The 20,725-nt window shown below is 39.5% G+C and overlaps 2 protein-coding genes and 1 long non-coding RNA gene across 3 annotated transcripts; 1 reads left to right on the top strand and 2 right to left on the bottom strand.

Moving 5' to 3' along the window:
- Positions 1-5,739: 5,739 nt before the first annotated feature.
- LOC103972370 (ricin B-like lectin R40G2) lies at positions 5,740-7,728 on the bottom strand. The gene is made up of 7 exons (XM_009386686.3): positions 7,530-7,728; positions 7,318-7,440; positions 7,022-7,250; positions 6,657-6,808; positions 6,445-6,567; positions 6,144-6,372; positions 5,740-5,968 (listed from the first exon to the last, which is right to left on the bottom strand). Coding segments are annotated over exons 1-7 (1,035 nt in total). The 5' UTR covers positions 7,707-7,728; the 3' UTR covers positions 5,740-5,966.
- Positions 7,729-9,465: 1,737 nt separating this feature from the next.
- Positions 9,466-14,802, bottom strand: LOC135597765 (rhamnogalacturonan I rhamnosyltransferase 4-like). The gene is made up of 9 exons (XM_065091197.1): positions 14,525-14,802; positions 14,041-14,392; positions 11,919-11,986; positions 11,714-11,802; positions 11,470-11,632; positions 11,096-11,385; positions 10,801-11,005; positions 10,571-10,728; positions 9,466-10,198 (listed from the first exon to the last, which is right to left on the bottom strand). Exons 2-9 carry the CDS (start codon positions 14,342-14,344, stop codon positions 9,937-9,939), a joined length of 1,539 nt encoding a protein of 512 aa, XP_064947269.1. The 5' UTR covers positions 14,345-14,392; positions 14,525-14,802; the 3' UTR covers positions 9,466-9,936.
- Positions 14,803-15,568: 766 nt separating this feature from the next.
- LOC135597764 (uncharacterized) lies at positions 15,569-17,261 on the top strand. Its single transcript, XR_010481410.1, has 2 exons — positions 15,569-16,592; positions 16,692-17,261. It is a non-coding gene; the product is annotated as an uncharacterized LOC135597764 (long non-coding RNA).
- Positions 17,262-20,725: the final 3,464 nt, after the last annotated feature.

Raw genomic sequence — 20,725 nt, 5'->3', positions numbered from 1 at the left:
TCCGAGCCACTAATTCTCGTGGTTGTGGATTAAGGAGGCTGACGTCAGCCAGGGAAAAAGGAAAAGGGCACCAGAAGTCGACCAGGAAGAAAGATACAACTTTTCAGGGATCGGGCCTTTTTATCCTTGCAAAATACCAAGAAGACCCTCGTCATTAGAGATAATTACGACAGCATGTTTTTTTCTCTCTCTTTTTCAAATTTATGTTATATAAATTGGCAATTTCGAAAATCTAGTGGATTCCGAAATCATGTCAAAAAATAAAAAGAAAAATATAATCTTTTTAGGTTTTAAAATATAAATTTATTTATCATGTATTCTTTATTTCGTCAATATCTTATATTATTATTTTAATCGAAATTAAAGATATGAAAGATGAAATCGCCCGTGTGTTTCTAGAAAAGATGGAGAATGAAAATCTCGAAATTTAAGTAATCATCGATAGGTCTTTATTTTTATAATAAAAGATTATTGTTGGGTGTATTCACGAATTGATCCCCTTGATACCTATGTGATAGGGTTTCTTGAAATGAAAAGTGAGGAGAGTGAGTGCAAAAAAAAAAAAAAAAGATAAATTATAATGGAAGGACTTTTGATATATACTCATTATTCTTTATGTTATATCACACATATCATTATTCTTCATCATGTTTTGAAACAAGATCTTTTAAAAAAAAAAAAAAAATTCTTATCGAGACCTAACACACTTCTCATTCGATGGGTGATATGATGGAGTATACTTAGTGCCTCGAGGCCCTGGATGCCCCAAATGCTTTTAGTTCAGATTGATGAATTGGGCTCTTTGGATCATTGCCATGCTTAAGTATAAAGAGGGTAGGAGACAAAGATGATGAGTTAGAAAAAAAAAAAAATGATATCTTTTTCATGTGTTGTTACTTCAATCCATTCACAAACCACAATTTAGATTGGATTGAATTGAATTGTGACAAACTACAACTAATAGATCTCAACCACAATCTGGAAACAAAAGTCATACAAAGAGACCTGCAGTTCATGTGGGCATCCATTCAACTTTTCTCTTTCTTGAAAAAGATAGCTTTGATAAGAATCTCTCTTCCCATGGCCTTTTTTCCTTTTTCCTTTTTCCCTTTTCCTTTGGTGGTTCTGAAACCATGAGATTGCTTTAACATTCTTGTTTATTTTTGTGAGCTACTTGTGGCTCTCACTCATAATGTACCTTTTTTTTTTAATGTCAACTTACCCTTTTTCTATTTACTTCTCCTAATAAGCTATTTGCGGGTTGAATAGGTGTTTGATGTTATTAGGGTTGATAAGTATTTTTGATGTCTTAATAGTAATCAGATTATTTTGAGAATCAAATTACTCGAGCGATAAGAAAATTTAAGCATGAAAAAAAGAAACTACAGAAATTAGGATTTGTTACTCTTTAAAATCTTACACATCTAAAAGTTTTAGATAAGAGAAAATTGTTCATGATTCATATGAGAAGGTACATAAAGGACTTTGAACTTAAAGTTAAGCAAAGAACTCAATAATTTGTGTTTTGTTGTTCTTTCATCACTGATTCACTTCACTTTGATAAAGAGAAGTGTGATAGAGAAGCACAAAAAAGAAAGAGTGTTTTGCAAGTTGTGGGAGTTAGATTGATTAATTCATTAAAGTTGTGCCCCACATAACTTTCAATTTGGAAGTCTTCTCTGATTAATTATTTTACATCATTTTCTTCTCCATTTTGGTACATTTGTTTGACTAGATTTATGTAGATGACTTTGGAGGGTAGGATAGGCTTCAAGCTGCCTTACACAACTCGATGTGCATGATAAGTTTCAGCAGCTCCACATGATTATGGACATCTTGTGCAATGAGGATGACCCAACTCTATTAATCGGACAAGATCTTCCTTTAAATCTAGGCAACTTGAATAGAATCTATCTTGCAGTCCACGTGTCGAGTTGTCAGGGTGGAAAGAATCCACAACTTCATGTCCATGGCAAGAGAAGATACAGCTACTCCTTTCCTTTTGTTCAGTAGGTGGATTGCAGAGAGAGCTCAACCAAAGGATCGATCGTTCTTGGAGCCTCCGTACTTTGATCCAAGCGTAGATCAAGCTTGCTCTCCTCATTCTCGTCAAAAGCATTTACAATATGTAGGAGAAGGAAGAACATATACAACAAAAGGAGCTAAACTTTCCTCAATTTCGAGCATTTTTATGGAGCCTTCTTCTAGCTTTAACATGGATGTGTTAAGGTAAGGCTCAAAGTCCGTAAGTGTTGCCATGAGAGGAATGGAGCCACATGTCTCAGCTTTTCCTTCCTTTGCTTCATCACTATCTTGTAGCATTTCGTGTAGCTGTGGCTTTCAGTTGGGCAGGCGAATGGCGAACTCGAAAGTGAAGGTGACACAAAGCATGCAAGCATTGTGGTTTGATGAAAGAAAAGAGCTGTAAAAGCAAATGGAAAGATATTGTACTTGGAATCTTTGATCATAGAAAAGGAAACAAGAAAGGGCAAAAAAGATTAGGATTTAGAGTTGCTTCCTTTGAGTGAATGGCACTTTACATGTTGTAAAGTGCAACAATATCATATTTATTCACAAGCATTTGTATGTATTTGTTGTGTCTTTCTTTTTCTTTGCGAGTATAAGGGACAATACTATCGACAGTCGAATTATTTACCAATTAAACTAGCTAACATCCTCGCTCGTTCGTACTAATTAAAATTATTTTGTCGTTTTATCTACTCATATTTGTCTTTCATCGGGATTATAATTTGGCTTCTAATGCACTTGGGAGACTAACTAGTAAGAGTTAAAAGAAGAAAAAATAAATAAATCCAAGTAATTTACATCATTTAATTATGTAAAAAAAAAAAAAGAATAGATCAAATGAGGCACTACAAAAAATCTTCTCAAATCATACTTCAAAATAAGTCATTCAAGTTAATCTCTTTATGATGATGGTCAATTCCTCTCAACAACTTGTCACACACAATAATGCTGCATCAACCTCTACTAGTACATGAAGATTCTTCACTTCAATATATATATATATATATATGTATATACACACACATATACATACATGAAAAATCTGTGTGGGGATACTACTATTTTCATGTAAAGAATTTTATTCTTTACATGTATGAATGGTCTTAATCTTACAATTGTGTTATCAGCTTTCTATCATTTGTATATATAATGCAAGTGGCATGTACATTAACCCATATGTGACACATATAACTTGGCCCTGTTTAATTACTACTAGATTCTAGTATGAGTCATCCTAAAGCTTCATCATTAGTGGAACCAATTATGTTCATATATTCTATGCAGATTGCAGTGTCACCTATCAGACAATTGCTATATATTACACTCATTTCATCAGCTTGGTTTTCTGTTGGAAGTATATTGCATTTATGGATCAGAAGCAGCCTCTGAATCATCTCTTCACACTGCTGCTGCTCCTTTCATGCCTTCTCTCCCTGGAAGCAGCTCCACCGTCAAGTACAGTTCTTCAAGGTTTCTTCTCACCTATGGAGCCACCCGAGTGCTGATCTCTTCTCTGGTTTGTGTTGCAGGAATCCTTGCATCGAGGAACCGAGACAGAGCTGTAACGAAGGCTGCAGTACAGGTTCTCTCAGTAGGGCATTACACCTTTTTGTTCTTTGCAAAGCAGTGATGTTTGTGTAAGATTGATTCATTGAATCCTGTTTTCCTTGTGCAGGTGATTAACAAAGAGATGATAGTCACGGAAGGAGTTCCTGTGAGCGGGGCGATGGACATTGAACTCAATGACTACCCGGGTTCAGGAGCAAACAGCCACCATGATCCTAAGAACCCTAGAAAACCGTGAATCACACTCCCAGTGTGGAAGATGGATTGGCGTGTACTATTAGCCACCTAGTGCAGTAGCCTTGATGAGTTCATGAATTATGTATGATTAGTACTGGAGTAATGGTATCAAAAAGTATTACAGTGGTCTCTCTCTCTCTCCCTCTCTCATGCTTCAAACCCGAGTTTAAATTGCACTACTGAACATGCAATGGACGCAGAAGAAAGCTAGGGAGAGACGACACACTACCTGTAGGCAAACGTAGTGTACTATAAGAAAGATGCATAGATATTTCAAGACAGCGTTAAAACCAAGGAAAAAGCATGGGGTTCAACTCCAGAAGTGGCATCGAGATTGATACCATCACACTTGTCCCTGCGGAATAAGATGAATAGATAGAAGGAGAGATCAATGAAATCGAGGAAGGTGAAGTTTGGAAGATGTGCAACTCAAGAACTAGTAAGAGGAGGCAGGCAATTTAGAAGAGCAGCTTCTGCGGTGAACATCGATCGTATACTGAGGAACAATCTTCCTCCTGATCTGGTTGTCCCGTTTCAGCCACTCCCACAGCCCCACATAAGTTCCATCTCTCACTCGGCGATGCTCCTCGTATCCCCTTCGCTTGTGTCATTACTCAAGTGAAGCATGGTGCTAAAGCCATCCTGCTACCCGAGAGGCCTATCAAGCCTTGTGTCACCTGAGAATATGCACTACTCATCGTGATCATCGTAGCACGTGAAAACAATCCAAAAACTATTTAGAATAAATCATTTTAACAATGCTGTCACGAAAGATGTCTTAACGAATCGTTCGTCACTTTTGCATGCTTGTACCGAGACATGACAATCTGTTTTGCCATTGTTTTATATGTTTTTATTTGTAAAAATACATGTTTGAACAGGTTACAATGCTACAGTGCGATCGCTCATCGCATCGGGTCGAAATGCCCTAAAACGGCTCAGTTTTTATGTGCCACGATTTGTTTTCTATAAGCCACATTTGCACACAAAAACATTAGCCATCTTAGCACCTTGGAACTCCCCGAGTAGCACAGGGTTAGATGGGGCTTCATATATTATCGGACATTGAAAAATCTTCATAAGTTCGCACGTTAACTTGATGAGAACTTACCTTCGCGCCCAGCACCCGATGAGCAGTTGTTTGTGGACTTGCAACTGTTTGTTCTACTTTTTAAAGTATTTATTTTCCTCTTTCCCCTATTTTCTCTTATGCACGCAAGATGCTCGTTGAATTTGCTTGTAAAGTTTTCGTTTTCGCAAAACATCGGGATTTGTTTGTCGCTCGTTTTTGAACTAATTAACTTTCTCTTTTACAGGTCCTTCGAGACCTGAGTGAGGTTGTAAATTAACTAACCCTTTGCAAATGTATATCGCAAGGGCGTGCCACAACTTAGGCAATCCTAGCTAAGTTCAAAAAATTGGCGCAAGGGTGTTTCGCGACTTAGGCAACTCAAGCTAAGTTTATAGTTTTACCGTAAGGATACCTGATGGCTTAGATAATTCTAGCTAAGTCCGTGACAATACGACTAAGTGATAAGTGATAAGTAATAAGTAATAAGCGACTGACAACAACGACAGAAGCATGGTGCAACACCGTCCTCTACACAAGAGCCTCATCCAATCCCATACCACTCGGGTTCTAAAGCGAGATTTGTAGGATGATGAGATTGGTTGATGTTTTGCTTACTCACTGTGGTCGCAGTTGCCATGGCCCAAAAACGTCCTTCGTCCTGGTGCTGTGGTTCATGTCCTTTTACGGGTGCTTCGATCCACGAAGGAAACCACAAGAGCAGATCAAAACAGGGATCCTTGTTCCTCTGCTTGAATCAAATTTCATAATAAAAAGAGGCTAAATAAGGAGATTAAGCAATTATGCAAATCTTTAAGATCTTGTAAGAAACATGGTGGTGTCATAAGATAGATGCATTAATATTTAGCCAGTACAATAACCAAGCTGAAAGCATGGAGATCAACTCCCCGAAGTAGTGGCATAGCGCCACGATAACATAGCAAAGAGGGACACAGAGGCCCTAAAGCACAGCTTATTCTTGGAAACACGTCTACTAGCTGGTAAATGCTGTGCAGAGCAGCAAACCGAGACCAAGAGATTGCGATTGATGCCACCATCGCATTGTTCCTGCAGCAGCACAAGATGGATGGTTAGAAGCTGAGATCAATATGGAAGAAGGTGAGGTCGATGCAAAAGCTCAAAATAGAATCGGTGTTGGCTCCACTTCTGTCTTGAGCTGAGACACACATGCTTGAGGAAGACACTAGTGCTACAAGAAGTCTTAAGAGGAACTACTACTTACAATAAGGAACGATCTTCCACCTCTGGTTGTCCCCTTTGAGCCACTCCCACAGCACAATAGTGGTTCCATCCCTCACTCCACCGTGGTCCTTGTCTCCATGGAAGGCATCAAAGTTCAAGCGGATGTTGTTCACCATCCTGATGCACCTGTACCCCTCACCGGTGTCATTACTCTCAGACCACAGAACGGACTCATCGAGGTACTCTGGGTTGTAAGGAACCAGTCGGATCTGAGACACACAAATACCAGGAATGAAGTGAGGAATTAGCAATTCAAGTGGTGTTTCAGCTGCTGAACTCACTGGATTCGTAGCTCCGATGGCGTGCTTGATAGCTTCGCCGGTCACTTTGTTGACGAGAGCAAAGCTTGGGAAACCTTCTTCGTCCTTCACCTCGGTCCCGTACCTCATGTCCTTGTACCAACGCTGCAATCCAAAAGAACAAATGAAGTGAGACAACAGCCCAAAATCTCGCCACGAAATCCAAGAGAAGACTTGTCACGGATCAATCTTGCCTGGTAGTCATCGTTGGGATCAGTGGGTGCAAGCACCACTCTTCCATCACGGACGGTGAGGGAGTAATCCGGCCCTGCCTTGGTCAAGATCCGAACAGTACGCTGTGGCGGCCTGCCGCCGGCGTAGTTGGTGGGGGGAGGAGGGTCGGAGGCTGCATGGTATACCAAACAATACTGAACAAAGAGCAGCTAAATATGCTCGATCTACTTCATTCTTAGCACAGAAATCAAAGGCATGGAAATTGATCAGCGAAGCTGATTGCTGCCTCTACTTGTATAGAGAAATTGACATCAATCAAGGACAAAGCTCTTAGCAGATGTTGCAGCAAGAGATCAAAGTTTCTCCTTTTTGAGGTAGAACTTACATTGGGGCTCGATCTTCCACCTCTGGTTGTCCCCTTTGAGCCACTCCCACAGCACCACGGTGGTTCCGTCTCGCACCCCTCCGTGGTCCTTGTCTCCATGGAAAGCATCAAAGTTCAAGCGGATGTTGTTCACCATCCTGATGCACCTGTAGCCTTTACCAGTGTCATTGCTCTCAGCCCACAGAACAGATTCATCCAGGTAATCCGGGTTGTAAGGAACCAGCCGGACCTGCAACGATCACAAATCGGGTGAAGGAAACATGAGAGCATCAGAAACGAGCGCAAGCTACACATACTGGATTTTGAGCTCCAAGGGAGTGCTTGATGGCTTCGCCGGTGACACTGTTGACGAGAGCAAAGCCGGGGAAGCCCTCTTCGTCCTTCACCCTGGTGCCGTGCCTCATATCCTTGTACCAGTGCTGCGATCCACGAAGGAGGCAGTCATCGATGAGAAGGGGAAAGGCCAAAACAGAAGAAGCAGAGAGCGAGCAGGAATCCTTCCGCTTACCTGGTAGGGATCATCGGGATCATTAGGCGCGAGGATCACGTTGCCATCGCGGATGGAGAGGGAGTAGTTCGGGTCGGCCTTGGTGTAGACCCTCACCGTGCGCGGCGACGACCTGCCGCCGGCGCTCGAGCAGTGCTCCTCCCTGTGGTGGTGGTGGCGGTGGAAGAAGTGCGCCATGGTGGCAGTCTCTGTCGACGGCGTGGGGTTTTATAGAGAAGTCGAGCTAACTTCTCATAAACACCCCTATCAATATCTATATTTCTAATTAACCCCTCCGATGAAACAAAACAATTTGCGCATCAAAAGGACACGCAATTCGGAGAACATTTTGATCTTTAAATTATTATTGTCCTATATATATAATAATTTATATTATATATATATATGTATATATTATAAAAAATTATGGCGGGGAAAGCGGAAAGCTGTAGGTGACACTGCCACGCGGCGGATCGATAGAGGATGAGGCGAGGACAAGTGTGGGCACATGTCGACAGCAACGCGGCGTGAGTCAAAGTAGTGGATTGGGGTGGTTGATTCGTGTTGTCGGTGCGCTCAGCGGGCATCCAATTTGTTACTGTTTTGCTTAGACGTGAAGGAAGAATGAGCGGTTGGTTGGTTGGTTGGTTAGGTGCGACCGATCATATTTTCCGAGAGAAATAAAATTAATATAAAAAATAAAAGATAATTAATTGAGGTAGATTTCATGCAATCCACTGTATCTTTTTTATATTTGCACGGCAGACTCAAAATCTTCCCAATAGAACAGCAATCTTTTTAGTCAATTTAAATTTATATCCCAATATATCATATCTTTGAAGCATATATATATATATATATATATATATATATATATATATATATATATTATTCTTACTGCTTTATTAAAACATTAGCATACATTGAATATTTAGATGGCAGCCGATTCTTTAACTTTAAAGGAGAAACTTTATTTTCTGATCAAATATAAAAACAGTTCCTAAAGCACATCATCAACGGTGTAAATCCTTTCATCAGTTAGGAATCGGAAACGAGGAATGACTCCAAGCAGAACAGGATGAGCAGCCTCTGCTTATGGCTGGCCAATGCAGAGCGGCAGGCGTCTGCTGCTTCAAAGAAAGCTTCCGTTCTCCCTCCCTCGCAAGCGCATTTGGCGATAAAGGTCGGCGTCGTTCCGTATGGTCGGCTCCTGCTTTTGATGCAGACGGCTTTTGACGTTTCCGAGTGGGAGCATCTCATCGTCTCGTCCTTCCTATTCCATGTGTCTCTGCGGCATCAGCGTCTCTATAAGGCTGCGGTCGTGGAGGCCCGTCGCAGGACTTCTGCTCCGCTTTTGGGGATGCTTTTGTCTACGCGACCACCCAGCTCTCGTTTATTCTTTTCCTGCATTTGACTTCTTGCGTCGGCCATGCAGTCTCTCTCTCTCTCTCTCTCTCTCTCTCTCTCTCTCTATATATATATATATATATATATATATATATCTAACATTAAATGGAAACAATCTTAAAAGAAAAACTATACAGCTAGAAGGGAAATCTTTTCTGAATTGGCCGAGAGAGAGAGAGAGAGAGAGAGGAGGAGGCGGAGGAGAGAGAGAGAGGCGAAGGAGGAGGAGAGGGCGAAGGCATGGAGCTGGTTTCGTGGTAGAGGATGACACTAATCTCAAAGCGCTCTAACAGATATATATATATATATACATATATATATAGGATTAATCATGGTCTATTGTCACCTCCCTTTTACTTTCTATACTCTGTGGAGAGACTAGTTTTCTCAGAACAGATCTATGCCACTGCTTCATACGAGCAAACCACGATACATTCTCAAGTCAAAATTTTTGATATTCTGTTACAGGATCAAAAGATATATAAATCTAATCTTAAATATATAATGATTTGATTTTAATTTTTAACATTAAATTTATTTCACACAACAGTTAGCATCAGAAAAATGATAAGCTTACCATCATCGATACATATTGTTGTTACAATTGCAGTTGCGATTGCCGCTGTAGATGATATTTTACGACAGAAAAGACTGTAAATTTTAGTCGACCTTTGTGTTACAGTCCCATCCCTACCGAAACCAATAATACATCTCAAGAATCCGAAGACCAGAAATTAAAGAATGGCGAATCAACCCAGGGGCAGACTAGTTTGTGCCAAAACCCAACTGCTTGGCTTCCTCGCCTGACATTGATGGTCATAGCTCGATCGCAGCCTTGGCTTCTGTTGATCCTCTTCCACAGATGCAGTTGTAAAACATGTGGACTTTTGGTTTGCCCAGACACTAGAGTTAGCAATATTTAAAATCTAGTCAGCTGTACAAGGAGCTGCTGACATAGCCTTATAGTCCGAATCAAAGAATCCCATGATCGGGGAAGAAACTAGCAGCTACAACGACAGCTTTAGATATTGAATTCTCTAGATTCGATGCTTGAAATCCTTGAAGGACCGGTGCATTCCTGAGGATTGGCATAAAAGTAATCCTCCTCTTTTGGCCTCCCAGGAATCACTTTCCTTAGTGTTGGTTGACCCATTCGGTTCTTGTGCACTGCCTTAACTGCAGTTGAGAACTGATCCCATGATAGTTTCCCATCCTGGAGAAGATCCAAAAGCTCCACAATTTCTCTCCTGTCCAACACAATTGTCCCGCGAAATCCGGCATACCTACACAGGAAGAAGAGAAACCTATAAGCACATATTTGAGCTGGATTTACACTGAAGAATGGATCTCTGGCAACGAATGTAATACACATTATTTTAGTTTGTATATCTTGCTCCATAGGAGATGCATTAGGTAAAAAACATCTGCCAGACCTAGCAATTGCACTAGCTTCAACAAATAACAAGGTTTAATTCAGCAGAAGCCATCTGATAAGTCATCTCAAGTGAACCCCCAAATGTATAACATCATAGAAATATTTTCTGATCAAGATGAGGCATACTTGATATTTATATTACTGAAAAGCAAGAAAATTAAGAAAAATATCTAGACCAAGAAATCAGATCAAAACAGTTGAATCTAGAGAAGGAACCAACCTGCGATGTCCTTCTACAACTTTGGCCATATTCCCATCGTAAGTGGGGACAAAAACATCACTTGCAACAGATACCAGATAGTCCAACGCAGCCATCTGAGTTGAATGATTCTGAAAAGGCCTCAATTCCTCGGCACTGAGAAGCATCTCCTTCCTTACCTGAAGAGTTATATTGTCGATAAGAAAGTTATATTGATATTTCATTCAACTGTCTGAGAATAGAAGGCCTACAATTTTGGGATACGAAGCCCTCAAAGCAGCCATCCTTCTTTCACCACCATAGATTTCACCAGAGGCAATGTATATTAGGGAATCCCTTGTGAAGCCCAGAGCTCGTAGCACCAATGCTGTTTCTTCAGGCGTAAGGGGACACAAACCTTCCAATCTTTTCTTTTCAGATACTATTTCCTTCTCTTTCCACCAGGGAAATGCATATCTTGAAGTCCAAAGGTCCCGACAGATACCTTTAGTAATTCAAAAAAACATACAGATGACAAAGAAATATAAAGGAATCAACTAAGCAAACCTCATCCTCGTTAGTTCTTCAGTTTCTTTGTCAGAGCATCCATGTGTACAACCAGAAAAGGACAGCATATCCATTTCATATCGCAGGTGAAGAACAACAAAGAAACCACTTCTCCGGAGAATTGAAATAAGCTTATCACCTAGGGCCTCAATTTCTGGTGTAAATCTTAATCCCTCATAATTAATGCGGCAACGAAGCTTTTGGAGTCGTAAAGGAAGTCCATTATTTGCGAGACGAGCATCAGTTCTATTAAAATGAATCACCTTGTGCTTCCTTACAAGTGGTAAAATCTGCAAACAAAACATTTGTTCAAAGATTGCATGCTTGGAATATTACGATACCCATAAAGAAAAATACTTCCTTTCTTAGCTAACCTGCTTCAAGTAGTACTTCTCACTAGACCAGCTGACTGGAGGCATCGTGAATGGTTCAGTACGGATTTTACTACTGAACTTTTTTGGGAGTGCTTTTATGATCTTAACTTCATCTCTCAAAGAATTAATAAAGTGATTTACATTGAATATATCACCAAAATCACTGCAAAAAATGCATGTATATTTCAAAAATATAACTTCAGAACAGAAGAAGTAAGCTGCGAGCTAGCAAAGAAGTCCATACCTAGGATCAGCCCAGAAAGATGTCTTGTCAAGTTCAGGGATTACTAGTGTTAGATTCAGATGACGTGCTATAGTAACCATATCACAGATCTGCAGGAACCAATAACAGTTATAACATAAGAGCAACTTCAGCAATATGAACTATGATGGCATTAATGAAAGACTAAATCAGCAGAAGAAATATAAAAAGATAACGATTTACACACCGCAGCTCGCATTTGATTTAGGCCCCCATTGCATGATACTTTAAGATAACCATTGCTTTTGTAAATTCCTAAACAAGGGTAACATATGTTGTCAACATGTCAAAGTAAAATGTGACAAGAAAGAAACGGAAAAAATAATTCTAGACAACAATATTTCAATAAACTACATACTGTATCTGATGCAACAGAACAAAAAGATTCAATCACCAAAATTTAATTTGATTATGTCAAACTCATTTCTTTCTCATACCACCACATTTGCTAGGATCTATGCATATGGTGGCACAATAAGTTCAATCTTGAATTATAGAAATGCCACTTTTGCTGTAGGCCTCTGCATCTTCATCTAAGAATCACTAATGTTTCTCCAACATTCAACTTTGTGATGTAAGTTAAAATGTCTAAACCTACCATTTAATCTGCACAGCCAAAATCAACATTTATTTCTTTCTAAGAAGACCTGCAACTGATCCAGCAATAAATTACTCTTCATGAGGATTAATCACTAAACTTCCATAATAAAAAGCTACTTATAAGATAACCAATGAGATTGTGAATCTAGAAAAAGGATGTAATAGAATATATTAAGAAAAAAAAAATATCAATGCAAATAACAGCATCATTGTCTGAAAGAATAATTTGTATGCTATAGAAGTTCTTGGCACTTGAAAAGCGTGTAGCAATGCTTTCTTGGCAAATTTTCAGAAATAAAAGAATAAAGCTTGGACCATAAGCAATTGTCATAACCCAAATGAGCAACAGCATAAATAACTGAGAGAAACCTATCAATAAACCCTTACTAGCTATCCATCGCATAGATAACCTAGCTTCTGTAATTGGAACTCCCAGATGGCCTCAAAACACCATTGAGAGTTTTGAAAGTAAAAAATGATAGAAAGGTCTACTTCTTTAGTATTATTACAGTAAATAAACTAAACGCTGTGTTACATATGGTATTTTGTTTACTAAGATGTCAGATTAGGATAAAGGCCTGATCAAGGTTTCAAATTCCAGTAGGACCGATATGTACATAGTACTGATCCGACCGATGACAGACACCCTCCATATAGCTTGTTAATGAACAGTGTTCATTTATTGTTATGATTATTTTCAGCAATGCTATATAGTCAGATATATCTGTACCTTACTGGTCTGACAAAATGCTGAAACCAATGCCAAATAAAGATTTTGCAACTTGCTCATATCAGTGAATAAATCAAATTATACAATATTCTAGTAATAAACCAAAGGTTAAAGAAATGTCAGGATACTAATTTATTCTATTTAAATGTTATACAAAAAAAACATTGATTAAAATAGCATTGGATGTCCAAGTTACTTGATCTACACCTTGAAGATTTGATTTTTCTTGTAGAATAGATTTTCCACATGCATAATACGATAAAGTATTAGAACAACTTTCCTAAAGTCCATCAGATTATTGGTTCCCCTTTGCTTTTTGTTATGCTTCTCTATAACTTTCGAAACATGGAAAAAAAAAAGAAGAGTTTGCATAACAGCCTTCTGAGACTCTTCAAGTTTCATCGAGTCCACTAAAATCTTTATCTCACTGCAAATTTCTTATAGTAGGAAGCTCCATCTTTATGTCCACTTGCAGCAGACATATGTGTGTGACTTGTGCTCCAGAAGGACTTGCAAGAGAAAGAAAGTTCAGGTGCTTGAATCTACTGGCATATTTCTAACCTAATCTCATCAACCATAAGTTAAACGATAGCATCGTATCCGTGCTCGATATTAATCCAATCATACGAATGCATTGACGACAACAAAAAAATTTAGAAACAAGGATTTCAAAGCGTAGGACGAAAAATATAGGCCACTGGTAGACATATTTTTCGTCTCACATACAGGAAAGAACGGGCACTCTTCTGATGACAAGCTTCCAAGATCGTAAGAACAATACCTAAGACGGTGAATAAAAACGTAATTCGTGTTCCCAGTTAACATACAGGTCATCCGTATTCAACTGAACCAAGAGATCAAACAGGCCGGCGCACTTTTAAGTCGAGGCAAGGGATCGAGAAAGCAAGCACCAAACGGATCAAACCACAACAAAGATGCAAAGTTGGAGAAAGAGAGAAGAGCAGGGAACGGGACTCACTCCGCGGAAGGAGGGCGGGCGGGAAGGAGCGGGACCCAGACAGACCGTGCTCCTCGCCACCGATGACGGAGAGGTCAACGGTGGCGTTGGCGCCGGCGCTTCGGCGGTCAAAGCAGGCGGCGGGCCACGACCTGGGGAGCCGCGGCTGCCACACCGACGTCAACTGCACGACCGCCGTCCAGATGAGGAAGCTGGACCCCACCCGCAACATCCACGTCCGCACCGCGGCCCTTCGCCACCCTCCTCCGCCGGAAGCCCTGCCCGCCGCCGGCGTGGGCTTCGGCGCCCTCGCCTCGTCCACCATCCACCGAACCCTCCCGAAGAACCACCAATCCCCCGACCAAATCCGCGACTGCATTCCGTTTGTAACACCAAATCAAAACCACGAACAAAGCGATTGTGAACAAAATAGCAACTCGACACTGATCTACGCAATTAAATCGCAATTAACATAAATTAAGATGAAAAGGGGAGAATGGTTTACCTTTTGACAGAGAGGAACCGAAGAGTGGAGCTAAGTAGAAAGCGAAAGAGACAGGGGGGCGAGGGAGAGGAGATCGCGAATGCGATGGATTGCCAGCCCGTGATGGACTTCTTCTACTAAACACGGAGTTGGTAGAGAGTGGGAATTGGGAAGCGATGCCTCTTCTTCCCCTTCTTCCTCTCCTCCCCTTTTCCCCCACCCTTTCGGATTCTTCTGCTACTGTTTTCTAGTTTGATTTAAGTTTCGGCGTTCGACAAGACAAGCTCGTCTTGTGACCGTTTCTTTGTATTCTGATGCAGTAGTCTTTGGGCCCCTCTGCAGGTTTTCGTTTTCGCTTTGCTTCCACCCTATCGTTTCATAATGTAGTTTTTACTTTGCTTTTCCCTTTTCCTGCTTTAGCTATCTGCCCAATGCCTAATCCATAGAACCTTGAAAGCGTCTGCTATAGAGTCAATGAGCTTAATACCAATCCACTAAGATAGATCTTCCAGAAAGCCTATACCATAACTTGAATCAAAAGAATCCCATAATTGACATGATAAGCCATCATTAATTCGAGAATTATTATTTTTAGATATATGTTTGAATTGATAAGATCTTCCTTTTTTTTTTTTTCTAATAATCATGGCTTATATCTTCCGTTCGTCCTTTACTCTTAGGACACACGTCCCAGGAGAGAAATAACTCTTTTATCGACCCGCATACATTATAGCCTTTAGTGTTTACGATAATTCTATGGTGCGAAGGTGATTCATAACAAATGCAGCAAGTTTTATTGATCCAATTAGTATTTAGCCAACTCCAAACCAAAATGGGGCATGTTCTCCATTTTCTCTTTGACATGGATGGGTTGGTTCTTTGGATTACATCACGCTTTCTTGCTTTCTTGCTTTGAGAAGAGAATTATCCAAGCACACGAAGGATTCACAACCTGACAAATACAACACATCATCCTCTGTTCTTCCTCTTTATGTTATCGTTTCATTTGGATCATCACAAGCGTCTCACATCACCTGAGAGGGGGGGGGGGTGGGGAAGAGGAGCAAAGCAAGAAGGAGAAGAGGCATTCGCGATCTCCTCTCTCTCTCTCTCTCTCTCTTTTTCGCATTCGACTTAGCTCCCCTCTTCGGTTCCTCTCTCTCTCAAGAGGTAAGCCATGCTCCTTCTTCTCGGTTCGTCTTAATTTGTGTTAATTCGATTTAATTGCGTAGATCAGTGTCTCTTTTTGTTCTCATTCTTTTTGTTTGTGGTTTTGATTTTGGTGTTACATGCATAATGGAGTATGGATATTTTCTACGAGAGAAACTCATAATATGTTGAGTCGAGAGAAGCCTCGGGCTAACTGTCACACCTTGGTAAGGAATGTCGCTATGGTCCCATCTCGAGTTTGATAGCTTTTAGCTACTTGACTAGTGTGTTATTAAACATCATGCGCTTGGAGTTTCCGGATGAGTCGAAGCTCCAAGAGAAGTGTTTCATATTCAACTTTATTGTTAGAGATTTTGAACTCAAAATAGAAAGCCTATTCGTATGCCTATTTGTTCGAATATTTCAAGATAAGTTAGGCACTATCCCTTTCTGATATGGCGAAACCATCTATTAATAAGATCTAGATAAAGGGGGTGTGCTCATCTCACTTCAATCTCAAGTGAGAGAGTTAGCTTTAGTATAAAAGTCATCGATGCTTGAGTCTTGATGATAACCCTTGGTACATATCGGATGTTGAACTCGTCTAGCTACTCGATCACTTCCTGAGACGTCAAATCACAATAGAACCTACTTTGAATGATTGGTCAGTGATCACTTACATGATATGCGTTTGAAAATAGAGACGAAGTTTTCTTATCGTAATACTAAAGCATCTCATACAAGTAATCACCGACCGACCAACTCAAGTAGGTTGATCCAAGCGCATCTCCCTTAATAAAAAAAAAAAGACCTATTTTTTTATTCGTTATTTTTTTTAAAATTCAGGATAGATGTCTCTATTTTCATTTTTCTTAGATGATCCGCATATTTTTTTCTATCGCCGTCACTCTATCAGGACGCCTCGAGACCCAACATAGAGGTTTGTTTAGTGAAATTGCTCAATATAATTTAAATGTTTTATGATTAGTTTAAGTCTGTGGAAGGAGAGTAGCTGCTGCCGATGGAAACGGGTATGCAGTCGATGGTTGGATGCAGACGTTTGATTCCATCTCGCAACGCGCGGAGGGGTTTCGAGGAGCAGATCACCGGTGTCTCGATATCATGTGGGATTACGATCCTGGAGTCTGTTGATTCCAAGAAATGTGTGTGGGAGTTCAATCTGAGCCTTTCTCGAAGGACTTCCTTGAAGGGATTCGATTTGGTCCACATAGATGTTACTTGTAGCTCGTGTGATATGTGTTGTCTCCTATTTTTCCCCCCTTTGTTTTCAGATGGATCTGAACGAGGTGAGGTGTGGCATGAGATACAGAGATTCCGCGAGGTTAAATAACAGGGACATTCATCATGACGAGGTGACCATTACGGCCTTATCTAAATTCCTTGTGCTGTAATTTTTGCAAATGGGATCGCAAATGTAATGGTCCTCGCCGAGATTCGTTTCTCCGAAAGCCCCAAGTTTGCCCTACTAATACATTGTTACGGGCATCGTCTGCATGTCCATATTGGCCAATCCAAAGAACTTGGTATTGGAAATCAAATCATTGTGAGGTCTATGAGTAACCAGCATATATGAAGTCAGATTTCAGAAGTAATGCAGCCTATGCTGGTAAGATCATGCATTTCCTATTCTCTATAGGCTCTTCGTTCATAGATTGATGGGCATAGCTGTGCAAATACATTCCAGTTTGCTGTGAGACCACCCAATTTTGTTTTTCACATCGAATCATTCATAAAAGTTGAACAAGTGGATGAAAACATTTTCACTGGAAGATGCAGAGCATACAAAAATTACTCTTATGAGGGACTATATTATATTGAGCTCACATGTTTTTAACTCATGGTACAAAGACCTGGGTTCTTATAAGGTCTAAATGGAGGAATCAAACCAAGGTACTGTCCTTACTGTTGACGGTGGATCTGATGCTCATTGTGTGTATAATTTTTTTTGTCTTTTATGATTCTCAAGTTGACACCAATCTCAAACGCCAAATTTTCTTGTGAGACTGTTGTAAATGATTTGTACATATTTTTTATACCCAAAGGTTAGTTGTTTTTATTTTATGTAAAGGAAAAATGCAGCTGCAATGTTTATTCTAGATATAGTTATCAAATGAACTGTTTAATTTCCTTAATGTGTTTCATTTCTTTTGCATCATTAAAATCACATATTCATGCAAATATTTTCAATTATATGGTTTCAAATGATTATTGAAACTTACCACAAAAAAATTAGAAACAGTCTGTGGTTTTCACTTCAATATTCAGTTTGACAGGATGCTGTAGCTTTTTTTATGCCATTTTATGATCCTGAGTTTGCTTCTCTTGTATGTTGCATATACTACTATTTGCTTTTTCATTATATAATTAACAAGAGAAATATCTCACAAGAGAGAACCTCGTTGATATGATTTTCTGCAGTCAGTACTCCAGCTATAGAACATGGAGGATGGAGCCTCATAAGTTGGTCTTAGCCTTAGGAGGCCAATGGCCGATCCAATTGTATATTTTTGGTCTGTCTAGATACAGCCTGTTTATATGCATTTATATGTATGTGTGCATATATATGTAGGTGACATGTAGATTAAGGGCATCTATTCTATCAATATTGTATCTGGGGCTTTATCTATCTTGTATTTGAGGGTTTATAGATCTTGCATATGGGGATTTGATAGTTTGTTATTCTTGTGTTCCATTCTTATATTGGATACCATATTTGACCTTGATGACTTCACCCATGGAATGGATGTAGATATATTAATTGAACCATATGAATCTACTACGTTGTTTGGTTATGATTATTTGCCTTTCTTTCCTCTTCTATGTCAGGGTATCTATTTTACTTTTTCTTGTTTTTGTGGGATTTCAGAGGAGCTATTGTTGTTACATGAGACTCTTATGTTGGTGTGGGTTTCTAGTTCCACTTAATGAAGCTTTCTTCATTGTCTTCACTCATGGATGTAGGCCTATCTGCTGAATCACATGAAGTCACCATGCCTGATCATGTGTGACCGTCTTTCTCTTTCTATGTTCTTCCCTAGCTCTGTTGTGAGCTTGATTTAGGTTCCTTGATGTACATGAAAGGGACCAGCATGAGAAGCTTCTGCCTCTCTTTGGACATTTTTCTGGGTTGCATCATTGTGCTTTATTTGTTTCCAATCTTTAAGAATCTTTCTTCCTTGTATCTTTGGATTTTGATCCTGTTGTGTTACAACTAACATTTTGAGTTATTGGCACTTAATGTGGAAATAATCCTATTCTTGAACAATTTTTCTTTAATCTTTGAAGGCAAGTAATGGTTTTTTCCTCTTGTTCTTGATGGGGTGAAAATCTTTGTTGGGAGTGCACATTGATACTGTTTATTTATTTTGGAGGATTTCATCACGTGTGATTGGAATTGTAGTTTGTGTTGCACCATGCATATATGTGGATCCTGACCATTTCATAGACAATGATCTCTTTGTCGCCTGTAGCTTATGTGGCTGTTTTCACTTGTGGGTGACCTACACAAAGTATTCTGATTCAGTTGTCACTCTAGGAGGGTAGAATGTTTGGTGAAGTGGAGTACTTATAGCTCCTAACCTTCACTTTTCCTCATTAACCTATGGCATTCATAATCATTGTTGGTAAACATTGTCCATGTATTTGCTTGGATTTTTTTTTTACTGCACTTAGGCCCTTAGTTGTGGCCTTTAACACCGAGTCAATACAATGCTTTCACGAAGCACCCTGCTACACCGGAGTCCAGTTCATTATAGATGTTACCTATGTCACCTTACTGATCTTAAGATGATGCCCATATAATCAGGTATGTCCTGAGGATTCACTTAGTTTGCTTTGGCACCTATTGAAAGAACACTATACAATATGATAGCACATACTATTTTCCTAGTGGTTTCCTAGAGGTCCATCCATTGCATATCACTCTACCGGGGTGCATTCTACCTCATTCTAGAATCTGCAAGATTCCCCTAAATACTACTACATTGATTGTTAAATCTCCAACCGCACAATGTGGTTGCATGAAAAGGACCGTTTGCATGGTGGTTCCTATTTCTGCTCCTTTCAGAGGTACTTGTAGTAAGATTTTAATGTCTGCATTTGTTTTTCTCTTGATGAATTTTACATTGATGAGCACCATGCAACGGATAACAGTAGACATTTGTACTTGTACATTTGTTTTACAAGTATATACAAGCTTCAACATTCATGTTACATACATATTCTTGGACTGGAAATGAATCATGAGGGAAAGTTCTTAGGAAGCTAATTCATTCTCTTTATGATTATTCTGCTTAGTATGCTAGTTCTGTTGACAAATTAATAAAAACAGTTGCATTTTCTTTTGTTACTTACGTACCTCTAACCTTACACATGAAGTTACTATGGTTCTTCTTTATGTTGTTCCTTCCCTTGTTATGATTCTCTTTACTCCATCAAGTACTCTCACATTAGGAAAGCATGTGCCCTTTGTTAATTGGCCCTCGTAACATTTACCAACTGTTTGCAGGCCTTTTTAAGTTATTACTGATAAATTAAAAAAATGTAGTTTTTCATTGATTCATGGTCAATGATCGTCTGTTACTAATGCTGAGATCAAATCACAGTCCTACCTAATCATTTGTTCTTTTAATGTTTTCTCAAAAGTTTGATTTGTTCAATTTTTTTGTGATATGTATATTCTTTTTCTATATTTATATAGAGGTATGCGTTATTACTCGATCTACATCTTTCTTTTCTTCTTCTGTTCAGCTATTGTTCTTGACCTTCTATTTCACATTATCATTCATCTTCTTGCACTTGTTAAACTTTTATCTTCTAGTGGAAGTCCATGACTTGTTGACTTCGGTTGCTGCACCAAAATTGTTGTTTCTTCTTTCTGTGTGCGCATGCATGCCTGCTTGTGTTCATTATTGCAAGGTCCATAATTAAGGCCATTTCAGTTATGCTGAGATTGTTGTGGCAGTTGAAGCCAGTGGTATGGCAGAAAATGGATTGGTTGAGTTTGTTTTTCTTATGAGAAAAGCTCTACTAGAGAAGTAAGCTGGCTTTTGC

Source organism: Musa acuminata, chromosome BXJ1-11 (genome assembly GCF_036884655.1).
Source record: "Musa acuminata AAA Group cultivar baxijiao chromosome BXJ1-11, Cavendish_Baxijiao_AAA, whole genome shotgun sequence".
In the NCBI taxonomy this organism is placed as follows: Eukaryota; Viridiplantae; Streptophyta; class Magnoliopsida; order Zingiberales; family Musaceae; genus Musa; species Musa acuminata.
Note: the sequence above shows the minus strand (reverse complement) of the source record. Positions and strands in the feature narration are given on the sequence as shown.